The 26,261-nt window shown below is 47.5% G+C and overlaps 1 protein-coding gene across 2 annotated transcripts in view; it reads left to right on the top strand.

Annotated features, from left to right (window-relative positions):
* RPH3AL (rabphilin 3A like (without C2 domains)) overlaps nucleotides 1–26,261 on the top strand; it is a 321,117-nt gene that overhangs the window by 156,832 nt on the left and 138,024 nt on the right. For both annotated transcript variants that reach the window (XM_066575908.1, XM_066575900.1), the window contains exon 6: nucleotides 25,450–25,624. In XM_066575908.1, the coding sequence (XP_066432005.1) occupies nucleotides 25,450–25,624 (175 nt within the window). The remainder of the gene's footprint in view (nucleotides 1–25,449; nucleotides 25,625–26,261) is intronic.

Here is a 26,261-nt window from a genome sequence, read left to right as displayed (position 1 = left end):
AGACAACATTGTTGGTCCTTGCTCCCTTGTCTAGTTGGCCTTTCTCCCAAGTCCCCCCACTCACCACTCCAAAGAGAATTGCTGCCACCTCCCAGCCCTCCCAAAGAACACAACTTTTGCTAGCAAATCTGATGGGAGGAAGGAAGTATAGAATTAATAAAACTAACTTTCAGCTTGCTGGCGGTGCTGCTCTAGGCACTGGACATCCAGTTCGTAGTGGCACATACAGCTATGAGTGTATAAATAGATTGAGGTAAAAGCCTTTCCTAAGTTAATTTCTTGTTTTTAAATTCCTGCTCCCCATGCCTAAATAGTAAAAGATTATATACCCACCTCTACCAGGTCTTTGCAGCTCCAGCACCACATCCTCTGGTCTCCCCTATGAAGTGGTGTTTACAGGCTGCAGCCAGACAGCTCGATATTGTGGAAAAGCAAACTGATGGGAGAGGCATATCTTTGGAATATCTAGTTTACAAGGTGCATGGATAACATTCAAGCTGAAGGACTCCTGCCCACAGGCAGATGTTTGCTGTGGAATCCGTGGTCGGCATCCGCATCGCAGATCCGCAGCAAATACCGCCCATTACTTACTATGGAGATCTGCTGTTTGCTCACACGAGCGGAAATCAATTGTGAATTCTACTCGCAGAGGAAAAAAAATAAAATCGCATGGACGATTCCGCACGGACTCAAGTCTGACTGAAGTCAATGGAAGCTGTCTGATTTGCAGCCTGTCTGCAATGAACATTGTGGATAGGTCGCGGATTCTGAGTTGTCACCTAGCCACAGCGTGAGAGAAAAATATTTTGAAAAAAATCTGTACTGCACATGTGCAATGGCAAGCCGCTGGGTCCTTCCGCAGTACAGATTCCTTTGGTGACAGAGCAGGTACATGCAGATCCTGCTGCTGGCTCTGTGGGATTCCGTATACGGAATCCGGCTCTGCAGTGTGCAGGAGGCCTAAGCAGCAATATAACTGCTTTCTTTTTATAAAAGCAGGGAAATCCATAGTATTGGATGTAAAAAATAGTTAACCCAATTCTGAATTTAGATCAGTGCTTAGAAGAACTTAATTTACCAGGGCTAACTTCAGATTTCTATAATCCCTCCTGACCAGTGAAGGGTGGTTAAAAAGAATATCAAATTGTTTGCTTATGTTGCACTGTTACTGCAATAATCTGAGTCGGCAATCTGCATAGTCTGAATGGGACTTTTGGGCCCCCTGTCCACGGCCGTGACAGAGGAGGCGGAAGCACTGACAGGTCTCTGCAGTGAGCCTATCTAACAGATAGGTTCACCGCAGAGAATTGCGGCAATCGCAGCATGTTGCGATTTAAATCTTGCAAGCAGAGAATCTCTATGATTCTCCGCTCGTGGATGCTGGGACTGTGCTTTCCATAGTAATGCTATGGAAAGCTTTACAGAGCGTGATCCGCACCCGTGGACAGGCAGCCTAACGGTTTTATCAGGCACATGCTATTAAACTATATAATGTTTCTTACATCTGGGAAGCGGAGGTTTATAGTAAAAGCAAGCAACTATGGTAATTTCTAGTTTATCTAGGTTATCACTAGAGATGAGCGAGCACCAAAATGCTCGGGTGCTCGTTACTCGGGACGAAAATTTCGCGATGCTCGAGGGTTCATTTCGAATAACGAACCCCATTGAAGTCAATGGGCGACCCGAGCATTTTTGTATATCGCCGATGCTCGCTAAGGTTTCCATTTGTGAAAATCTGGGCAATTCAAGAAAGTGATGGGAACGACACAGCAACGGATAGGGCAGGCGAGGGGCTACATGTTGGGCTGCATCTCAAGTTCCCAGGTCCCACTATTAAGCCACAATAGCGGCAAGAATGGGCCCCCCCCCCTCCCAACAACTTTTACTTCTGAAAAGCCCTCATTAGCAATGCATACCTTAGCTAAGCACCACACTACCTCCAACAAAGCACAATCACTGCCTGCATGACACTCCGCTGCCACTTCTCCTGGGTTACATGCTGCCCAATCCCCCCCCCTCCCCGCACGACCCAGTGTCCACAGCACACACCAAAGTGTCCCTGCGCAGCCTTCAGCTGCCCTCATGCCACACCACCCTCATGTCTACTTATAAGTGCGTCTGCCATGAGGAGGAACCACAGGCACACACTGCAGAGGGTTGGCACGGCTAGGCAGCGACCCTCTTTAAAAGAGGCGGGGCGATAGCCCACAATGCTGTACAGAAGCAATGAGAAATCCAATCCTGTGCCACCTCCATCAGGAGCTGCACACGTGGGCATAGCAATGGGGAACCTATGTGCCACACACTATTCATTCTGTCAAGGTGTCTGCATGGCCCAGTCAGACCGCGGTTTTTTATAAATAGTCACAGGCAGGTACAACTCCGCAATGGGAATTCCGTGTGCACCCACAGCATGGGTGGCTCCCTGGAACCCACCGGCGGTACATAAATATATCCCATTGCAGTGCCCAGCACAGCTGATGTAATGTCATGTTAAATGCAGGTGGGCTTCGGCCCACACTGCATGCCCCAGTCAGACTGGGGTTCTTTAGAAGTGGACACATGCAGTTACAACTCCGTGTGGACCGACAGCATGGGTGGGTGCCAGGAAGCCACCGGCGGTACATAAATATATCCCATTGCATTGCCCTGCACAGCTGAGGTAACGTCAGATAAAATACAGGTGGGCTTCGGCCCACACTGCATGCCCCAGTCAGACCGGGGTTTTTAATACATAGACACAGGCAGGTACAACTCCCTAATGTGAGGTCCGTGTGGACCGACAGCATGGGTGGCTCCCTGGAACCCACTGGCGGTACAAAAATATATCCCATTGCAGTGCCCAGGACAGCAGAGCTAACGTCTGATTAAATACAGGTGGGCTTCGGCCCAAAGTGCATGCCCCAGTCAGGCTCAAGTTTTTTATAAGTATACACAGGCACGTACATCTCCCTAATGGGAAGTCCATGTGGACCGACAGCATGGGTGGGTCCCTGGAACCCACCGGCGGTACATAAATATATCCCATTGCAGTGCCCAGCACAGCTGATGTAACGTCAGCTTTAATGCAGGTGGGCAAAAAATTTATTGGATTACACTGTAGGCGAGGGCCCAAAAAAATTGGTGTACCAACAGTACTAATGTACCTCAGAAAAATTGCCCATGGCCAACCAAGAGGGCAGGTGAAACCCATTAATCGCTTTGGTTTAATGTGGCTTAATTTGTAACTAGGCCTGGAGGCAGCCCAGTTAAAATAAAAATTGGTTCAGGTGCAAGTTTCAACGCTTTAATGAGCATTGAAACGTATAAAAATTGTTTACAAAAATTATATGACTGAGCCTTGTGGGCCTAAGAAAAATTGCCCGTTCGGTGTGATTACGTGAGGTTTCAGGAGGAGGAGCAGGAGGAGGAGGATGATTAGAATACACAGATTGATGAAGCTAAAAGGTCCCCGTTTTTGATGGTGATAGAGAACGATGCTTCCATCCGCGGGTGCAGCCTACGTATTGTTTAGGTATCGCTGCTGTCCGCTGGTGGAGAAGAGAAGTCTGGGGAAATCCAGGCTTTGTTCATCTTGATGAGTGTAAGCCTGTTGGCACTGTCGGTTGACAGGCGGGTACGCTTATCCGTGATGATTCCCCCAGCCGCACTAAACACCCTCTCTGACAAGACGCTAGCCGCAGGACAAGCAAGCACCTCCAGGGCATACAGCGCGAGTTCAGGCCACGTGTCCAGCTTCGACACCCAGTAGTTGTAGGGGCGTGAGGCGTCACGGAGGACGGTCGTGCGATTGGCTACATACTCCTTCACCATCCTTTTACAGTGCTCCCGCCGACTCAGCCTTGACTGGGGAGCGGTGACACAGTCTTGCTGGGGAGCCAGAAAGCTGTCAAAGGCTTTAGAGAGTGTTCCCCTGCCTGTGCTGTACATGCTGCCTGATCTCCGCGCCTCCCCTGCTACCTGGCCCTCGGAACTGCGCCTTCGGCCACTAGCGCTGTCGGATTGGAATTTTACCATCAGTTTGTCCGCCAGGGTCCTGTGGTATAGCATCACTCTCGAACCCCTTTCCTCTTTGGGTATGAGAGTGGAAAGGTTCTCCTTATACCGTGGGTCGAGCAGTGTGTACACCCAGTAATCCGTAGTGGCCAGGATGCGTGTAACGCGAGGGTCATGAGAAAGGCATCCTAACATGAAGTCCGCCATGTGTGACAGGGTACCTGTACGCAACACATGGCTGTCCTCACTAGGAAGATCACTTTCAGGATCCTCCTCCTCCTCCTCAGGCCATACACGCTGAAAAGATGACAGGCAAGCAGCATGGGTACCCTCAGCAGTGGGCCAAGCTGTCTCTTCCCCCTCCTCCTCATCCTCCTCATGCTCCTCCTCCTCAACGCACTGAGATATAGACAGGAGGGTGCTCTGACTATCCAGCGATATACTGTCTTCCCCCGCCTCCATTTCCGAGCGCAAAGCGTCTGCCTTTATGCTTTGCAGGGAACTTCTCAAGAGGCATAGCAGAGGAATGGTGACGCTAATGATTGCAGCATCGCCGCTCACCATCTGGGTAGACTCCTCAAAGTTTCCAAGGACCTGGCAGATGTCTGCCAACCAGGCCCACTCTTCTGTAAAGAATTGAGGAGGCTGACTCCCACTGCGCCGCCCATGTTGGAGTTGGTATTCCACTATAACTCTACGCTGCTCATAGAGCCTGGCCAACATGTGGAGCGTAGAGTTCCACCGTGTGGGCACGTCGCACAGCAGTCGGTGCACTGGCAGATTAAACCGATGTTGCAGGGTGGCAGCGTCCGCGTGGGACTTGCGGAAATGTGCGCAGAACCGGCGCACCTTTCCGAGCAGGTCTGACAAGCGTGGGTAGCTTTTCAGAAAGCGCTGAAACACCAAATTAAAGACGTGGGCCAGGCATGCCACGTGCGTGAGGCTGCAGAGCCGCCACCAGGTTACGGCCGTTGTCACACACGACCATGCCCGGTTGGAGGCTCAGCGGCGCAAGCCAGCAGTCGGTCTGCTCTGTCAGACCCTGCAGCAGTTCGTGGGCCGTGTGCCTCTTCTCTCCTAAGCTGAGTAGTTTCAGCACGGCCTGCTGGCGCTTGCCCACCGCTGTGCTGCCGTGCCGCGCGACATCGACTGCTGGCGACGTGCTGCTGCTGACACATCTTGATTGCGAGACAGAGGTTGCGTAGGAGGAGGAGGGTGGTTTAGTGGAGGAAGCATATACCGCCGCAGATACCACCACCGAGCTGGGGCCCGCAATTCTGGGGGTGGGTAGGACGTGAGCGGTCCCAGGCTCTGACTCTGTCCCAGCCTCCACTAAATTCACCCAATGTGCCGTCAGGGAGCTATAGTGGCCCTGCCCGCCTGTGCTTGTCCACGTGTGCGTTGTTAAGTGGACCTTGGCAGTAACCGCGTTGGTGAGGGCGCGTACAATGTTGCGGGAGACGTGGTCGTGCAGGGCTGGGACGGCACATCGGGAAAAGTAGTGGCGACTGGGAACTGATTAGCGCGGGGCCGCCGCCGCCATCATACCTTTGAAAGCCTCCGTTTCCACAACCCTATACGGCAGCATCTCCAGGCTGATAAATTTGGCTATGTGCACGTTTAACGCTTGAGCGTGCGGGTGCGTGGCGGCGTACTTGCGCTTGCGCTCAAACACTTGCGCTAGCGACGGCTGGACGGTGCGCTGAGAGACATTGGTGGATCGGGCCGAGGACAGGGGAGGTGAGGGTGTGGGTGCAGGCCAGGAGACGGTAGTGCCTGTGTCCTGAGAGGGGGGTTGGATCTCAGTGGCAGGTTGAGGCACAGGGGGAGAGGCAGCGGTGCAAACTGGAGGCAGTGAACGGCCTTCGTCCCACCTTGTGGGGTGCTTGGCCATCATATGTCTGCGCATGCTGGTGGTGGTGAGGCTGGTGGTGGTGGCTCCCCGGCTGATCTTGGCGCGACAAAGGTTGCACACCACTGTTCGTCGGTCGTCTGCACTCTCAGTGAAAAACTGCCAGACCTTTGAGCACCTCGGCCTCTGCAGGGTGGCATGGCCCGATGGGGCGCTTTGGGAAACAGTTGGTGGATTATTCGGTCTGGCCCTGCCTCTACCCCTGGCCACCGCACTGCCTCTTCCAACCTGCCCTGCTGCTGCACTTGCCTCCCCCTCTGAAGACCTGTCCTCAGTAGGCGTAGCAAACCAGGTGGGGTCAGTCACCTCATCGTCCTGCTGCTCTTCCTCCGAATTCTCTGTGCGCTCCTCCCTCGGACTTACTCCAATTACTACTACCTGAGTGATAGACAACTGTCTCATCGTCATCGTCCTCCTCACCCACTGAAAGCTCTTGAGACAGTTGCCGGAAGTCCCCAGCCTCATCCCCCGGACCCTGGGAACTTTCCAAAGGTTGGGCATCGGTCACGACAAACTCCTCCAGTGGGAGAGGATTCGGAACCATTGCTGCCCATTCTGAGCAGGGGCCCGAGAACAGTTCCTGGGAGTCTGCCTGCTCCTCAGAATGTGTCATTGTAATGGAGTGAGGAGGCTGGGAGGAAGGAGGAGCAGCAGCCAGAGGATTCAGAGTTGCAGCAGTGGACGGCGCAGAACTCTGGGTGGTCGATAGATTGCTGGATGCACTTTCTGCCATCCACGACAGGACCTGCTCACACTGCTCATTTTCTAATAAAGGTCTACCGCGTGGACCCATTAATTGTGAGATGAATGTGGGGACGCCAGAAACGTGCCTCTCTCCTAATCCCGCAGCAGTCGGCTGCGATACACCTGGATCAGGAGCTCGGCCTGTGCCCACACCCTGACTTGGGCCTCCGCGTCCTCGCCCGCTTGCACGTCCACGTCCTCTAGGCCTACCCCTACCCCTCAGCATGGTGTATTACCAGTAGTGCAGAAACAGAACGCTGTAATTAAATGTGCCGCTTATTGGCCTGTGGTTGGAGGCTGACTTCGCTTACGGAACGCACAGCAGAGGCAGGAAAGAATTTTGCGCAAGCCTGCTGTAACACTTAGCTGGCTGCGTATTATTTAGGACTACTACCCCCAGCAGAGACGCAGTACACTCAGGACGGTCACAGGTAGCCCAAATAGAATGTTTTTTCCCAAATTTTTTTGGAAAAGCCCACTGCCTATATAGACAGTATACGTCTTTCACCTTTTTCATTGTCCCTGCCTCAGCACTACTGGCCCTATACTATGTAAAATTACTGCAGACTGTTTCCCTCTGGACAGGATGACAGCGGTGATGTAACGGGCAACGCAGAGCCAGGAAAGAATTTTGCGCAAGCCTGCTGTAACACTTAGCTGGCTGCGTATTAATTAGGACTACTACGCCCAGCAGAGACGCAGTACACTCAGGATGGTCACAGGCAGCCCAAATAGAATGTTTTTTCCCAAATTTTTTGGGAAAAGCCCACTGCGTATATAGACAGTATATCTCTTTCACTGTCCCTGCCTCACCACTACTGGCCCTGGACTATGTAAAATTACTGCAGACTGTTTCCCTCTGGACAGGATGACAGCAGTGATGTAACGGCGAACGCAGAGCCAGGAAAGAATTTTGCGCAAGCCTGCTGTAACACTTAGCTGGCTGCGTATTAATTAGGACTACTACCCCCAGCAGAGACGCAGTACAGTCAGGACGGTCACAGGCAGCCCACTGCCTATATAGACAGTATATGTCTTTCACCTTTTTCACTGTCCCTGCCTCAGCACTACTGGCCCTATACTATGTAAAATTACTGCAGACTGAGGACGCAATGCTCTGCACGGCCGATATACAAAAAAAAAAAAAGGGCAACACTGCAAAAAGCAGCCTCAACAGTACTGCAGACGGTCTGATGTGGCCCTAAGAAGGACCGTTGGGGTTCTTGAAGCCTAAAATAACTCCTAACACTCTCCCTATAGCAACTCCAGCAAGACAGCACTTTCCCTGAACTATTTCAGAATGCATCTGTGGCGAGCCGCGGGAGGGGCCGATTTATATACTCGGGTGACACCTGATCTCGCCAGCCACTCACTGCAGGGCGTGGTATAGGGCTTGAACGTCGCAGGGGGAAGTTGTAATGCCTTCCCTGTCTTTCTATTGGCCAGAAAAGCGCGCTAAGAGATGAAAGTGAAAGTAACTCGAACATCGCGTGGTGCTCGCCTCTAGTAACGAGCATCTCGAACACGCTAATACTCGAACGAGTATCAAGCTCGGACGAGTACGTTCGCTCATCTCTAGTTATCACCTTCCCCATCAGTAAGCCTACAGTTCTTGTTCTGTCACATTTTGGGGTCTTTAATTTTCCTTCAGAGAGAGTGAGAAGATGAGTACTTGGTCATCTAATCATCCCTCTTTGCATATTTTGGCTGTTTATTGACTCCCTCACATCTCGCATAAACCTCAATAAAGTGTATATTTTTTACTGTGCCTCTAGCCTGTCCCTAGTTGATCGTTAGCATGAAATATGCTGACTGCTTCTAGAGTGATACCCATTAAATGCTAGTCATATGACTAGTGAATATTCCTAGAGAGAAATGCCTAATACATTTCAGACAGATGAAAAAGATTTCCACATACTAGAAAATACATTTTTTCACCCTGACTGTCGCCATAAATGCTAGATCAGCGACAGAAAATATGACCCGCAGCACAGATGTATGAATAGGGTGCAAATAATTTTGAACCCAACAAGGTGAGTATACAGGACAACTGTTACAATGTGGTTGTGGATCCACTGTGTCGTCCTGCCGAGTGAAACCACCCGGGAGGAAGGACCGCTGACTGAGACGGAAACTGCACAAAAGCTGGAATTTGGTACAAAGGACGAGAACAGACCTGACCCTGAACTGAGATGGGTTAAATGTCCCTTACCTGGAGATACCCCTGAAGGTGGAGAGGTCCAGGCCACTTTTCCTATCCCTGACTCCTAGCCTTCCCTACCTAGCTGGTGAAGACAGAAACCCAGAGTTAGTTCCATCGAGCCAAGAAGATATGGAGGAGTGAGGAGTAAATGTAAGGTAAGAGCAGGACACTGTCCTATACAGAGGTGACAGACACAGGGGAGAAACAGCAAACAAGCTGCAGGAGCCAGCAGAACACACGGAAAGCTGGGTTCACACAGAGACACAATACCATCCAGCATAAGCACACTCAAGGAACTGGATACAGACAGGATAGCTGCAGCAGCAGCTCATATGCAGTCATGCAAGGAAATACACAAGAGCACCAAGCACCATGGGAAAGGTCTGGGAAGGTTAAATAGGAGGATTATTGCCAATCACCTCCAGCTGGATGGAGAAGCCAGACATAGTAATCCTGCAGATCTGCAACAAACAGAAGCAGATTTAGGAAGCAGAATGACAACCAGACCTAAAAACAACAAAGATCACCCAATAAAGTGCAAGCTGAAATGTTTATTAGAGCATACTGCACACCAAACCCTGGTATACACAGATAAAAGCACTTAAAATGTTTTTTTCAGGACTTCAAGAAAAAAGGCTAAACGGCCCTAAAATAAAATCCCACTCAACTCGCCGTCCAGTGCTGCAACCCTGGCTCCCGATGCTCGGAACCTGGAAGAAGCATAAGGCAGTCACATGCTGTTCATGGTACACATGACCGCTCAGCCACTCACAGGCTTCAACTGTTAAATAAAGGCAAGAACTATAAATGAGTGCCTCAGTAAAGGCTATACAACTTGCAATTTCTATGATATTGTACCAAACAAGTATATAAATATAAAGAAATATGAATGATGTGGCTTCCAAAAGTAGACAGGAGTTGAGTAAAAAGCCAAATCGGTTCCTGGGGGGAGTACATGGGAGTCCAAAATCCCCAAAAATGAAAATAATGTACCATATATAAGTAGTAAGGACCCGCAGTCTAAGGCTAAATTGGCAAACTACGGCCTGTAATAGAAAAAAACACGAGTGTTGCCTTAGAAAGGCTTTGTCAGTGATATAAAAATTATACCTTCTTAAGGCCCTTTTACACAAGACAATTATGATTCTCCTGCGGGGTTCTGAAAGATAATTGTCGCATGTAAAAGCATGCAGAAAGTTAACAACTGAACGCGAATTGTCCAGCCGCTCACTTTTAAGCAGCCTAAAATCCGAACGACACATCATTCGGTGTAAACAGCAACCGTTCAATACTGAACGGCCGCTGCTTACAGTGAATGGAGAGGGGGAAAGTGGCAAGAGAACTATTATGCAGCCACCCCGCCTCCCTGCTGGCCACGTTGTCAGCGATCCAGTGATACTTGCTCCTGTGCAGAGTGAGCATCACAGGGATGAGTGTTGGGCATTATTTGCTCAACACTCGTTATGTAAAAGGACCCTAAAGCTGGGTTCACATAGAGTGGAATTTCTTTGCAGACTTTCCACACAGAAATCCTGCCTGCAATCTTAAGCTCGAAAGCAAAGGGGATGAGATTTGCAAAATCTCATCCACACACTGTGGACAAGCCTCGCTGAAACTGACATGCGCGGAATTCAAATCTTCGACATGTCAAAAATTACGGTATGTAGGTAAATGACAGGCACACCATTTACTTTCAGGCCCATGGTTGTCTGTGTTAATATTAAGCATCAGAAATTGCACATACAACTTGCATATATACAGTTTAACAAGGATAAACAAACTTCGAGCAGGCAGCATCTGAACTAAGGAAGAGTTAGAGAGAGAACTGACGAGAAAATACCCCTTTCTCCTGATGCACAGCACATTGCCCACCATGAAACACTAAAGCTTTGTGTCTGTCTTGCTTTCCGGTAAACAGCAGAGCTGACTTGAACAGACTTCAGGTTTGGAAAAACAAACAGTTTCTCTCAACATCTGAGTATTTTATGTGCTGCTGCACACAGGATTTCTTGAACGTTTACATAACGCATCTCTAAATACAGTAGGGCAGAGGAGAAGGAAGCCTAGCTGCAGCCATTTCTCCCCCAGCTTCTAACTCTCCGTGTCTCTCTGCTGCAACTCAACTGCTCAGCCCTCATTCCATACTCCCCTCTTCACTTCAGTCTTCTCACCCTGTTATAAATTTCTAACTGCGCAGCACAAAATGAGAGGGAAGACGCCCCCTCCTTTCCCCCTCACTTCCTAGAGGGAATTTTCACAGCTCAGCTCCAACTAACTGATTTATGACGGTGCCTAAACAACCTTCACTTTTTACTTTCCTGTCTCCCTCTTCTTATTAAATAAAGTCCAGCATAACTACCCTTTGTTAAATTAACTGGTAGTTAGAACAGTTGCTCTTAACTTGTAGGTAAAGTACTTCTATTCTGCATTGCCAATCCAGGTCACTACAGTTTCAGTAGTCAAATAAGATGAGGACAGACTCATTCACATCTGTGTTGGATGTTCCATCCCAAGCCTCCATTGCAAATCCAGGATGAAATAGCATTGCTTACAGTGCAATTCCATTCAGTAAAATTTTGGAGGACGTGATGGAGCCTGGACAGACACAACTATAATCAATAGTATTTGTCCAGCAGCATTTGGTTCTGATGTAGGTCGGAGACGGAGGTTTAATTTTCCTGTTCTTATGATAGAGCAGGAAATAAGAATCCATAAATGCCAATGTGAACTAGTACTAAGTTTCATAGGAGTGGACTGTTGGCTATTAACCCCTTCACTTACCGTAGAATACTAAGAAAGGTAGTACTATCCTAGTCCACCAGTTAGTGATAATGAGCAACCCCCTACCTTAGATTAGCAGGGAAGTTTTTGATAATATGAAATGCTTTTTCCCTATTTTTTTGTTGTCTAAACCTTGGTGCGTCTTTGGCGTTTCTTTAACACACAAACTTGTGACTATAGGAATGTGTGTTTATGTATAAACTAACATCTTCGTTTCTTGCAAGGTACATTTTTTTTCATAAGGAGAGTGCTTGAGTATGCATTTTAGTTGCAAATTTTAATTTTTATGCCATTGTTTGAATCAAAGTTGCCTAAAGGTGTTTGTGTTTAAATTTCTATTTTTATAAGCTGCATGGTGTTCATGCTCAATAAAATTTAGATTTTGATAGCATAGTGGCTGTTTGTTAAACATGGAAGTGTTAAAAATATATTTTGCACACCGCAGTCAAATATTGCAAGACATCTCTTTCAGTATTTTTGAGCCTTCTTGTTGTACATTTGATGCTTGTGGTATATATCAACTCTGAATATATTGATTTTTTTATTTTTGTTGTTGTTTGTAAACCTATGCTTGCATATGAGTTTTAGGCACAAATGCATGTTATAATGCCTAAGAAAAATACTTTGGTTTGTCACAAAGTTACATGAAAGTCGACTTTGCTGTCAGTTGTAATCAGAATGTTGTCTGCTTTCAGAAAATATATAGGGTTTAGAGGTGCACTTACCTTTTCAAGGTGTGTAATTACCATATTTTATAGGGGTTTTTCCCTAACATTTCCTCCTTAAAACTAGATTTTTGGCCTTTTCAGTTCTTGTGATTTTATGAAAATATTTGCATGTAGACAGACGCTTAACTGTGAACTCGCCACGTGTTGAACTGCTTTCTTTAGCAGTTATTGCACATCTGATTGTCTGCTTGGATCACACTTTTAGCCATTAATATCAATTTTAAGTATGTATTTAAATAAAAAAAAATTAGACTTTGCAAATTTCCCTGAAGGTATGTGTGCATGTATAAAGTGCTGATTGGCATTTAGACAACGTGCAAATATATGGGTATGGGGGTTTAGTATGATTTTTTTCCCTATTATTTAATTTAGGTTTTCTTTGTACATGTCAAAGGTTTGAAACTTATTCTGGCTAATAGAGTTGTACAATGTTCAAAAACTATTGGCAATGAAAGGGTTACACTCCGGCCTTCTTGACTGAGCCTGGGATTTTCCAAGGCCGATTTCTTATTATTTCTATGAAGCTGATAACCTAGGCCCTATGTGGTTGGACTTATCCACCATTTTTCATAACTTAGGAGTGCCTTATCTACAATGTGAATATTATATACCCTACATCAGCAGGGTGCAACTTGCACCAGAAAACTGAATTGTTTAGAAACTTGTGGATACTTTTTTGGCATGTCCGAAATGTTGGTGTAGCTTAACGGGAAAGGACACAGCCTAAATACCCTACTATAGACCAAATGTTATGCCAAAATGTTGGCACAAATCTCTTAAGCTAAACCAACCAATAGGTGGTATAAAATTATACTAGATAGTCTACAGATATACTCCAGATTTATCATCTAGCAGAGTAACTGATAACTATTACACAGCATTACTAAATATGTCCCCCTGTTCTTAGAAATATACAGTAGTTATGGGATGTTGCAGCAGCTGGGATTGGAGTTCTTTCATCTTTGATATAGTACCAGGTAGAGATGAGCGAACGTACTCGTCCGAGCTTGATACTCGTTCGAGTATTAGCGTGTTCGAGATGCTCGTTACTAGAGGCGAGTACCACGCGATGTTCGAGTTACTTTCACTTTCATCTCTGAGACGTTAGCGCGCTTTTCTGGCCAATAGAAAGACAGGGAAGGCATTACAACTTCCCCCTGCGACGTTCAAGCCCTATACCACCCCCCTGCAGTGAGTGGCTGGCGAGATCAGGTGTCACCCGAGTATATAAATCGGCTCCTCCCGCGGCTCGCCACAGATGCATTCTGGCAGAGATCAGAGATGCCGGAGCTGCTATAGGGAGAGCGTTAGGAGTTATTTTAGGCTTCAAGAACCCCAACGGTCCTTCTTAGGGCCACATCTGACCGTGTGCAGTACTGTTGAGGCTGCTTTTAGCAGTGTTGCACAATTTTTTTTTTTTGTATATCGGGCGTGCAGAGCATTGCGTCCGCAGTCTGCAGTCATTGTACAGAGTATAGGGCCAGTACTGGTGAGGCAGGGAAAGAAATATTCAGGCTATATAGGCAGTGGGCTTTTTCCCAAAAATTGGGGAAAAATACTATATTTGGGCTGCCTGTCACCGTCTTCAGTTTACTGCGTGTCTGCTGGGGGTAGTAGTCCTAATTAATACGCAGCTAAGCGTTACAGCAGGCTTGCGCAAAATTGTTTCCTGGATCTGCTGTCTCTGTTACATCAGCGCCGTCATCCCGCCAGAGGGAAACAGTATACATAATATTATATGCTGCCTACAGTATCTGCTGGGGATAGTAGTCCTAATTAATACGCAGCTAAGCGTTACAGCAGGCTTGCGCAATATTGTTTCCTGGATCTGCTGTCTCTGTTACATGATCACCGTCATCCCGCCACAGGGAAACAGTATACATAATATTATACGCTGCCTACAGTATCTATCTGCTGGGGGTAGTAGTCCTAATTAATACGCAGCTAAGCGTTACAGCAGGCTTGCGCAAAATTGTTTCCTGGATCTGCTGTCTCTGTTACTTCAGCGCTGTCATCCCGCCAGAGGGAAACAGTATACATAATATTATACGCTGCCTACAGTATCTATCTGCTGGGGGTAGTAGTCCTAATTAATACGCAGCTAAGCGTTACAGCAGGCTTGCGCAAAATTGTTTCCTGGATCTGCTGTCTCTGTTACATGATCGCCGTCATCCCGCCAGAGGGAAAGAGTATACATAATATTATACGCTGCCTACAGTATCTGTCTGCTGTATCAGCTCAGCATTTTAAAAAAATAGAAGCAAAATACTTAAGGCCTACTACTGGCCTTTGGCCACTTGACTGCTTCTGCGCTGTGAATTCCACTAGCTCAGTCATACGCACCTACGTCTCACTACAGGCGTGCACAAAATTGTTTTTTGGCTCTGCTGTGCGTTCCGTAAGGGAAGTCAGCCTCCAACCACAGGCCAATAAGCGGCACATTTAATTACAGCGTTCTGTTCCTGCACTACTGGTAATACAGCATGCTGAGGGGTAGGGGTAGGCCTAGAGGACGTGGACGCGGGCGAGGATGCGGAGGCCCAAGTCAGGGTGTGGGCACAGGCCGAGCTCCTGATCCAGGTGTATCGCAGCCGACTGCTGCAGGATTAGGAGAGAGACACATTTTTGGTGTCCCCATATTCATCTCACAATTAATGGGTCCACGCGGTAGACCTTTATTAGAAAATGAGCAGTGTGAGCAGGTCCTGTCGTGGATGGCAGAAAGTGCATCCAGCAATCTATCGACCGCCCAGAATTCTGCGCCGTCCACTGCTGCAACTCTGAATCCTCTGGCTGCTGCTCCTCCTTCCTTCCAGCCTCCTCACTCCATTACAATGACACATTCTGAGGAGCAGGCAGACTCCCAGGAACTGTTCTCGGGCCCCTGCCTAGAATGGGCAGCAATGGTTCCGAATCCTCTCCCACTGGAGGAGTTTGTCGTGACCGATGCCCAACCTTTGGAAAGTTCCCGGGGGTCCGGGGGATGAGGCTGGGGACTTCCGGCAACTGTCTCAAGAGCTTTCAGTGTGTGAGGAGGACGATGACGATGAGACACAGTTGTCTATCACTCAGGTAGTAGTAATTGGAGTAAGTCCGAGGGAGGAGCACACAGAGGATTCGAAGGAAGAGCAGCAGGACGATGAGGTGACTGACCCCACATGGTTTGCTACGCCTACTGAGGACAGGTCTTCAGAGGGGGAGGCAAGTGCAGCAGCAGGGCAGGTTGGAAGAGGCAGTGCGGTGGCCAGGGGTAGAGGCAGGGCCAGACCGAATAATCCACCAACTGTTTCCCAAAGCGCCCCCTCGCGCCATGCCACCCTGCAGAGGCCGAGGTGCTCAAAGGTCTGGCAGTTTTTCACTGAGAGTGCAGACGACCGACGAACAGTGGTGTGCAACCTTTGTCGCGCCAAGATCAGCCGGGGAGCCAACACCACCAGCATGCGCAGACATATGATGGCCAAGCACCCTACAAGGTGGGACGAAGGCCGTTCACCGCCTCCGGTTTGCACCGCTGCCTCTCCCCCTGTGCCCCAACCTGCCACTGAGATCCAACCCCCCTCTCAGGACACAGGCACTACCGTTTCCTGGCCTGCACCCACACCCTCACCTCTGCTGTCCTCGGCCCCATCCACCAATGTCTCTCAGCGCACCGTCCAGCCGTCGCTAGCGCAAGTGTTGGAGCGCAAGTACGCCGCCACGCACCCGCACGCTCAAGCGTTAAACGTGCACATAGCCAAATTTATCAGCCTGGAGATGCGGCCGTATATGGTTGTGGAAACGGAGGCTTTCAAAGGTATGATGGCGGCGGCGGCGGCCCCGCGCTACTCAGTTCCCAGTCGCCACTACTTTTCCCGATGTGCCGTCCCAGCCCTGCACAACCACGTCTCCCGCAACATTGTACGCGCCCTCCCCAACGCGGTTACTGCCAAGGTCCACTTAACAACGGACACGTGGACAAGCACAGGCGGGCAGGGCCACTATATCTCCCTGACGGCACATTGGGTGAATTTAGTGGAGGCTGGGACAGAGTCAGAGCCTGGGACCGCTCACGTCCTACCCACCCCCAGAATTGCGAGCCCCAGCTCGGTGGTGGTATCTGCGGCGGTGTATGCTTCCTCCACTCAACCACCCTCCTCCTCCTACGCAACCTCTGTCTCGCAATCAAGATGTGTCAGCAGCAGCACGTCGCCAGCAGTCTGTGTCGCGCATCGTGGCAGCACAGCGGTGGGCAAGTGTCAGCAGGCCGTGCTGAAACGACTCAGCTTAGGAGAGAACTGCTGCAGGGTCTGACAGAGCAGACCGACCGCTGGCTTGCGCCGCTGAGCCTCCAACCGGGCATGGTCGTGTGTGACAACGGCCGTAACCTGGTGGCGGCTCTGCAGCTCGGCAGCCTCACGCACGTGCCATGCCTGGCCCACGTCTTTAATTTGGTGGTTCAGCGCTTTCTGAAAAGCTACCCACGCTTGTCAGACCTGCTCGGAAAGGTGCGCCGGCTCTGCGCACATTTCCGCAAGTCCCACACGGACGCTGCCACCCTGCGCACCCTGCAACATCGGTTTCATCTGCCAGTGCACCGACTGCTGTGCGACGTGCCCACACGGTGGAACTCTACGCTCCACGTGTTGGCCAGGCTCTATGAGCAGCGTAGAGCTATAGTGGAATACCAACTCCAACATGGGCGGCGCAGTGGGAGTCAGCCTCCTCAATTCTTTACAGAAGAGTGGGCCTGGTTGGCAGACATCTGCCAGGTCCTTGGAAACTTTGAGGAGTCTACCCAGATGGTGAGCGGCGATGCTGCAATCATTAGCGTCACCATTCCTCTGCTATGCCTCTTGAGAAGTTCCCTGCAAAGCATAAAGGCAGACGCTTAGCACTCAGAAACAGAGGCGGGGGAAGACAGTATGTCGCTGGATAGTCAGAGCACCCTCCTGTCTATATCTCAGCGCGTTGAGGAGGAGGAGGAGGAGGAACATGAGGTGGATGAGGAGGAGGGGAAAGAGACAGCTTGGCCCACTGCTAAGGGTACCCATGCTGCTTGCCTGTCATCCTTTCAGCGTGTATGGCCTGAGGAGGAGGAAGAGGAGGAGGATCCTGAAAGTGATCTTCCTAGTGAGGACAGCCATGTGTTGCGTACAGGTACCCTGGCACACATGGCTGACTTCATGTTAGGATGCCTTTCTCGTGACCCTCGCGTTAGACGCATTCTGGCCACTACGGATTACTGGGTGTACACACTGCTCGACCCACGGTATAAGGAGTACCTCAGCTGTGATGGGCACTGCAATGGGATACATTTATGTACAGCCGGTGGGTTCCAGGGAGCCACCCATGCTGTGGGTGCACACGGAATTCCCATTGCGGAGTTGTACCTGCCTGTGACTATTTATAAAAAACCGCGGTCTGACTAGGGCATGCAGACACCATGACAGAATGAATAGTGTGTGGCACATAGGTTCCCCATTGCTATGCCCACGTGTGCAGCTCCTGATGGCGGTGGCACAGGATTATATTTCTCATTGTTTCTGTACAGCATTGTGGGCTATCGCCCCGCCCCTTTTAAAGAGGGTCGCTGCCTAGCCGTGCCAACCCTCTGCAGTGTGTGCCTGTGGTTCCTCCTCATGGCAGACGCACTTATAAATAGACATGAGGGTGGTGTGGCATGAGTGCAGCTGAAGGCTGCGCAGGGACACTTTGGTGTGCGGTGTGGACACTGCGTCGTGCGGGGGGGGGGGGGGAGCGTGTAACCCAGGTGAAGTGGCAGCGGGGAGTGTCATGCAGGCAGTGATTGTGCTTTGTTGGAGGTAGTGTGGTGCTTAGCTAAGGTATGCATTGCTAATGAGGGCTTTTCAGAAGTAAAAGTTGTTGGGAGGGGGGGGGGCCCACTCTTGCCGCTATTGTGGCTTAATATTGGGACCTGGGAACTTGAGATGCAGCCCAACATGTAGCCCCTCGCCTGCCCTATCCGTTGCTGTGTCGTTCCCATCACTTTCTTGAATTGCCCAGATTTTCACAAATGGAAACTTTAGCGAGCATCGGCGATATACAAAAATACTCGAGTCGCCCATTGACTTCAATGGGGTTCGTTACTCGAAACGAACCCTCGAGCATCGCGAAAATTTCGTCCCGAGTAACGAGCACCCGAGCATTTTGGTGCTCGCTCATCTCTAGTACCAGGTAAATGCATTGCACTACTCCACACCTTAAAGCCTTATACAAGTGGGTCACCTCTCTCTATCACAAAATCCCTGAGTGTTTTTTTAAATCATTTAGCACTTCTTCCAATGTGAACAATTGTTGTTTCAGCTGCGCAAAAGATGATCGGCTGATTGGATGCAGCGTCTCATGGCCTGACATTTGGAAAAATGAGTCGTCTTACAAGGCTTTATTTATATGGCTAAAGGGGTTGTCCCGTGAAAGACAGTGGGGTTAAGATTAGATTAGACGCGCATGCGCAGAAGACCTGTGCGGCGCGAGCACGCCGGAGCATCCCCATTCAACAGAACAGAAGAGTGGACTGCGCAAGCGCGTGTAATCGAGGGAGAAGAAGGCTTCGGTCGGCACCATGGAGACGGGGACGCCAGCACCGGAAGGGCTAAGTGTATAACTTCTGTATGGCCAATATTTAATGCACGATGTATATTACAAAGTGCATTAATATGGCCATACAGAAGTGCTTAACCCCACTGTCTTTCACGGGACAACCCCTTTAATTTCAGTAGGTACCCATTGATACGGATTCATGTTTCAGTTTTCTTTTATCATAGAAGCCAAATGGCCATTCCTTTCTAACCTATATAACGAGGCCCTGACGTAGCACTTAACATAATGTTTTAGTTGGTAGCTGCTAGAGCATGGTGCTTCAGTTAAGTGACTCAACAAATTGGAGTCTCCTGGACTGCCTAAGGAAAATTGTTATCAGGCTGGCAAGTGCTTGGAATGACCTTACTGCTCAATAATTCTCAGTGCGACTATTTGTAATCCGATCACTTCTGCTTCTGAAAGGGCAAGCCATAAAAGTGCTCCATAATCTGGCTGCCAGGGAGATATGTCGTTTTTGTTTTTTTTCTTAATTTTCCTAGGACGTTACATGGTAGATTTTGCAACTCGTTCTATTCAGAATGTAGTACTATTAGAGGGGTCCATGGAAAGGCATGGCGAATATTTACCCACCTGCACGAATATCTAATTGCATGTGCAAATCTTCACATGAATATTCAGGCACAAGTGGGAAGTCACACCCCTCTTGAGAGAGTTGCCAGTGGTCATCTTGAATGTATAAGGAATTATAGCTGCCCCATTGGTACAGCTAATACAGCTACAGGTGCCATTAGCAGTGTGACCCATGAATTGTAATGTTAGAAACATCTGGCGCCCCAGATGCCGCCACTATGGGGTGGGAAGAAGTCTGTGTTACATGAAGAAAGTTTGATAGAGTGCAATGGCCAGGATCTAACAGATGGATGACTTGCTGCTGCCATAGGTCATACACCATGTATAGATTTATAGATATGTGAACCTATGTACTCGTGATGTTCTATGAAACGTTTAAGTACACGTGCCCACTTATGGAGTGACCGGCAAACCATTGTTAAGTCAAGTTCAGGTTTTTTGTATGCACCACCTCTGTCTTTCACTGCCGTGCCATAACACAGCACCATCTCCTGCTTCAGTATAGTAGATTATATATAAAGTTTGTGACATATATTTCAGTAACTGCAGGGCTGTATATCATGCACTCTTCACTGTTTAACCTAGATGCAGCTGGTTTCAGCTAGATGTAACCAGTCCTTAGAATAAAGGGCATAGGTATTACTGAAAATGCACATAGCAGAATTCAATGCAGATTTTTCAGCATGGGTTCTGCCCCAAAACCGTGGCAAAAATCCGTGGCTATGTATTTCTGCTACGTATTTTGCAATGGTTCCACATATGGATTGTGCCATAGGACTGGGTAAAATTTGCATGCTGAATTTCCTCGTAGATCCACGTTATGAATCCACATACCACTTAATTTTATTTTCACAACGTGGACTTCAAAAGTATAGCGGTAAAATCCGCTTTCACTTTATGCGAAGAGGGTGGCTGCATTAAGCCCACCCCCTCCAGCCTGTGATGCTGCAGGGAAGATTACAGGCTGATGTCAGAGGGAAAATGGCTAGCACGTCACCACTGTGAAGAACTAGCTCCACCTTAGGGACTCTAAAGGGGATGAGCCCCAGACCTTGGGCCGGCTTGGAGTGCGCCAGAAGGTTCTAGGCATGGATGGGCACCATATAACAGGCTGTGAACTGTGGCACGGCCTAGTGTGTTGTGCAGAAATGAGCAGCAGAGCAGAGGGCAATTAAAATGGCTGCCGTCTTCCAGTTTCCCCATGTTGGAGAGCTGACAGGGGTCAGGAGAGAGTAACAGAGGGACCGCAAAATAGTCTGCATATTGGTAGCTGCACAGACAGAAAACAAGTATACTGCAGAGTGTGCCACAGAAGATCAAACAACACACATGGAAAATACAAGAGCGGCTGGACTATAGGGGCTGAGGGCCCCAATACATATGGGAGAAGGAGTCTCCCTCCCCACTATTACCTGAAACTGAGGCAGTAGTCCTGAAGGTGGACCGCTGCCAAACAGGCAGCACGGTGGAGAGGCCTATACCCGGCAAAGTGGATGCCGACATCGGTTGTGAGTGCACTCTTGCCCCTGGGGCAGTTATGTGTAAAAATCCCTGGCCGTGGTGGGTCATGACTGACTTAAAGGGCTAATACTAGTGAATATATAGTTAAAGTTCGCACCATAGTTAATGCATTGTTAATGCCACGTCTTGCATATGGGTTAAAGTGTGTAATAGAAATGAATTGGTTGCATAGTTATTTGATATGGAAATGTAATGTGATCATTGCAAATCTGGAGGCATATCAGGCAACTGATGGGAGGAACACTGTATATTTGGAATTATATGTGATATAGTGATAAAGTCGTGGACAGCAGTTTATCAGATGAGACTTCCGTGTAATTACTGAGTAGTTCTAATGATTGGGTTCAGATGCATGATGTGAACCATTATTAAAAGCAGCCCATGTGGTTTCAGACCTACCTGAGGTCCATTTAAGGAGCAGACAAACAGAAATAAAACTGAATTAAATGCTTTGGATTTGTTCCCCCTTGATTTCAATGGGTTTCATTAAAAAAGAAGGTATTTCCGTTTGTTTTCATTTAATTCTGTTTCATTTCCATTTTTCAAATGGAACAAATATCGCAGTCAGCGGCTCTATTTGTTCCATTTGAAATACAGAAATGAAATGGAAAAGAATTAAACAGAAACAACCCATGGAAACATTTAATTCTGTTTTATTTTGGATTCTCTGATCCTCAATTGGAACAGTGAAATGGACATGCTTAAAGGGGTTGTCCCGCGCCGAAACGGGTTTTTTTTTTTTTCAAACCCCCCCCCCCCCCCCCCCCGTTCGGCACGAGACAACCCCGATGCAGAGGTTAAAAAAGAACACCGCACAGCGCTTACCTGAATCCCTGCGCTCCGGTGACTTCTTACTTACCTGCTGAAGATGGCCGCCGGGACCTTCTCCCTCGGTGGACCGCAGGGCTTCTGTGCGGTCCATTGCCGATTCCAGCCTCCTGATTGGCTGGAATCGGCACGTGACGGGGCGGAGCTACACGGAGCCCCATTGAGAAAAGAAGAAGACCCGGACTGCGCAAGCGCGTCTAATTTGGCGATTAGACGCTGAAAATTAGACGGCTCCATGGAAACGAGGACGCTAGCAACGGAGCAGGTAAGTGAAAAACTTCTGATAACTTCTGTATGGCTCATAATTAATGCACAATGTACATTACAAAGTGCATTAATATGGCCATACAGAAGTGTATAGACCCACTTGCTGCCGCGGGACAACCCCTTTAACTAAGACAAACGCCAGTGTGGACAAGCCCTAACAAATGATCGATACCATGCTGTACCATAATAAGAGCTGCTAAATTCAAAAAATGTAATTATAATTTTCACCCACACTCACATTTCAAGGTGGATGTGGCAGCTTTAGTAGGAACATTAGAATTCTACCCACTAAAATGGACTCTCTGACCATGGCTTATGTTTAAAATGTTTGCTTTTTAAAAACATTATGATCGAATGCCCCAATTTTCATCTAAATAAAAGTTGCTGTTTTCACATTGGCCCATTTGTGCCAGCAAAGAAGCACATCAGACTGTATATAAAAGCACAGCGCTTTACTGCTTGATGTAAAATTGAACCATTTTGCCTTTGTTAGCACCGATACTGAATGCCACTTTCCCTTCCCCACAGTAAAGTGAAGGTGAACAAAGGTGTACTAACCAGATGGAGAGAGCTTTTCAAAGTTTGTGATTTTGCCCATATTGGGACCATGAAAATAGCATTTATTCTTTCTGTCTTTTTATTTATTTTTATAGTCTAAATTTAGTTTGATTTTATAAACGTGATCTGTAAAAAAAAGTTCAATGTGAAAGTGCAGTGCCCGTGACAAGGTAAAATAGGCAAAGCTATTTGTAAGGCCACTCTCTCACACGTGTTTTAGCTAAACGCTGCCTCAAACCTCAGCATTTCATCGCACTTGACAACGCTTTTTAACCCAGCCCATCATTGTGATGGGTGATGAGGTGCTTTAGAAAAAGCTGAAAAATAGAACAGAAAGCGCTCAAAAATCGCAGCGTTAGAAACACCACGTTCATTTTTTTACCATTTTGGCTGACCATCGTCTGAAAGCTATACACAAATGACTACTTGCAGTAAACAGCAGCCTGCCAAAAATGTGATCTGTTAGGTTTTGTTTTTTTTTTACCTTAGTTGGGCGAAACGACACTTGTATGATCAGCCACTAATGGATGATCATGTGCAGCTTTGCGCTATTCCACTCTATTCAAGTATAACTTTGTTGAAGTTTGGACTGTTTGTAACAATGAGGCAATGTATGATTATTTGGCCCCATTTCAGCAACACTAGTCCAAATATGTGTTCATAGGTGAGAGGTTCTCTTTAAGGATCCCTGTATACATTGGACTGAAGACCTTTACGCATAGCTTGATTATCCTGCACAAGCATTACTTGTTTGTAAGCTGATCATTGCTTCTTCACAAGCATAAATACGCACACAGCTCAACTGTACCTACCTATGTGAACAGGGAGATGTACGACTGGCTCTCTGGGGACCAACAATTGTACTTGCAATGATTTTTTTCCCATACCACCGATTCACAGATTGTTTAAAAGAAACATAAATGATTTTCGATCGCCATGCTTAGTCAATTAGGCTGTGTAAAAGAACCTTTTAAGTTGATGGAAATAGATGATTTTAGCTACAAGATCCATTTTGTTAGGTGAAATTTAACAATGAACAATAGTTTCAGTTGACTGATACGTCATCCTCTGAAAAGAAGTCAGCCATGTTTGACATTTTTATTGGATAGTTGGCAGTCCTATTGAAGATGAATGGAGTAGCACTGCACATGCTCAACCATGGCTCCATTCAATCTCTTCCTCACTGCGGGGTGTACAGTGAGCCTGTAGTGCTGACAGAGGGGAACACGGGACCCCTGTTTTTAGGATCCATGGGGGTTTTGATGAGAAAACCCCCACTGATCAGATGTTTAGCACCTATCCTGTGGATAGGTAATAAAAGTCAGTTTTGGGAATACCCCTTTAAAGGGAACCAGTCACCTCCGTTATGGTGCTGATAGGGAAGATGACAAGGAGTTGGGTGATTTATTTTACATTCCTGCTCCCTTGTTCTAATACTGTCACCCACCGAAGATTACGTGCCGCAGGGCAGTGTGACTCTTCTCATATTGCCCTGCATATTCTCTCCCATAGACTTGTATGGGAGAGCGCATGCATAGCAATCTGAGAAGAGTCACATGTTCAGCGGGTGATAATACTGAAACCAGGGAGCGATTGAGCAAAAAAAAAAGAAAATCTATGACCCGACTCTCTGTCCCCTATCAGCACCACAACGTTGTTAATGACAGGTTCCCTTTTAAGGTTCATCAAAATCCGTGATATATGTCCAGTGTTTTCAGACAACACCGCTTCATGCTGTATGCTTGGATATAATGCTGCACGGGAAATGTCATTTCTCTTGGCTGAAATTTGGAATATTGGAGATCTATTTAATCTTTCCCAGCTGTGCAGAAAGACCTGAATAAACCAGGCTTATTATGCTACTCAAACCCAACAGACTGTTGTTTGTCAAAGAACATAAAGCGTAATTATATGTTTTAGACAGTCTGTCAGCACTTGTAATTACTTTTGTAATGTCACATTTCCATACGTTTTGGAGATTGCAGTAGATATGAATGGTAATATTTGCATTGGTATTTATGCATTTTTAGCTACCATATTCTTTAGAATGGGCAATTAAAATGTATTTGTTTGCATAAATATACTTTCCATGTAGCTATGTGATAGGATACTGTATGCTAGTTATATACAGATGATTTTTGTGATTCAGTTCTCTTTTTTTAATGCAAAATGTTGAAAATATGTTGAAAGGTGCTAAAAATCTGATCACAGGGGGGCTCACTGCTCAGATCCCCACCGAAATCTCCACACTGTGATCTCGCTGCACCCACCCACTGTGATGTGAAGGTTGAATGGAGCAGCGTTTGCACATGCACAGCACCACTCTATTCATTTCAATGGAGCTGGCAGAAATGGCAGAGTACAAGCGCATCTTAGGCAGTCCCATTAAACATTATTTGAGAGGCACCGCACAAGTTTTGGCATCACCCTATTCATCCCCCGCACCACAGGGGTATAGTGAGGTGGAGAGGGGGACCCATGACCTACATTATGCCCCATGTGCAATGCAAAAAAGAAGTTCTTACAGATTTCTGCCCTATTAGGATGAGCAATGCAGATCGAGCATATTGGTCATTCTACAGAAATGAGCCGGGAAGTGGATTCCAGGTATGAAGTGGAACTGTAATAGGTACTTGATCCAAGACAGGAAGTTCTCTATACAAAACAGATTAAATGTAACATGACAGGATCTGATGACAGGTTCCTTTTAAATGTAATAGTGTGTCTGTCTTCTATTACAGGTCTGGAAGCGATCAGGAGCTTGGTTTTACAAAGGTATCCCAAAATATATTTTACCGTTAAAAATCTCAGGTAAAACTAGTGAACTTCACCTGAGGCATGCACAAGCCGAATCTCAGATTCAAGATGTGAGGACTGTTGTAACAAATCGAACATACACTTGGGCAAAAGGAAGAGGTCAGTGATTTCTTATTAAAACCCTGAGGGCAGACGGGAAAAAATTGTAGTGCATTGTTAGAAGAACATTACTGAAAAAATGTTTCAGATTTACATTAACCCCTTGCAACTTCAGACAGTTTTGGCTTTCCTGACCAATCCCCATTATTCACCTTTGACAGGTATCCCTTTATGCGGTAATAACTTTGGAATGCTTAGAATTATCCAAGTGATTCTAAGACTGTTTGTCTTTTTTGTGACTACTTTGTTAGTGGTCAATTTGGGTAGATATGTTTTATGTATATTTTATTTGAAAAAAATGCTGAATTTACAGAACATTTTTAAAACATTATCCATTGAATAACGCCGATCGCATTACCAGGGCTCGTTCCCTGCGGCCCCCCCCATGACAGTTCCAAGTTGTCGGCTACCTCCGTCTCTCACGTCCACCGACCCCGCGGCTTTAACCCTTTGCAATCCAATTTGGGATTCAGGGTTTCCTAGGGGGATTTCTCTTTCTGTCATTATACAGTAGCGCTGTCTGCTGGCTAGAGCCAGTACTGCGGTATGTGAGATGCCGGAGAGGCCCCCGACAACAGAGCAGCCTGCAATATAAAGTAAGAATACCCTGCCAGACGTCTTCCGACATCGGAGCTGT

This window comes from Eleutherodactylus coqui, chromosome 1 (genome assembly GCF_035609145.1).
Source record: "Eleutherodactylus coqui strain aEleCoq1 chromosome 1, aEleCoq1.hap1, whole genome shotgun sequence".
NCBI lineage: Eukaryota > Metazoa > Chordata > Amphibia > Anura > Eleutherodactylidae > Eleutherodactylus > Eleutherodactylus coqui.
The sequence above is the reverse complement of the archived record's forward strand: the minus strand, read 5'-3'. Positions and strand labels throughout refer to the sequence as shown.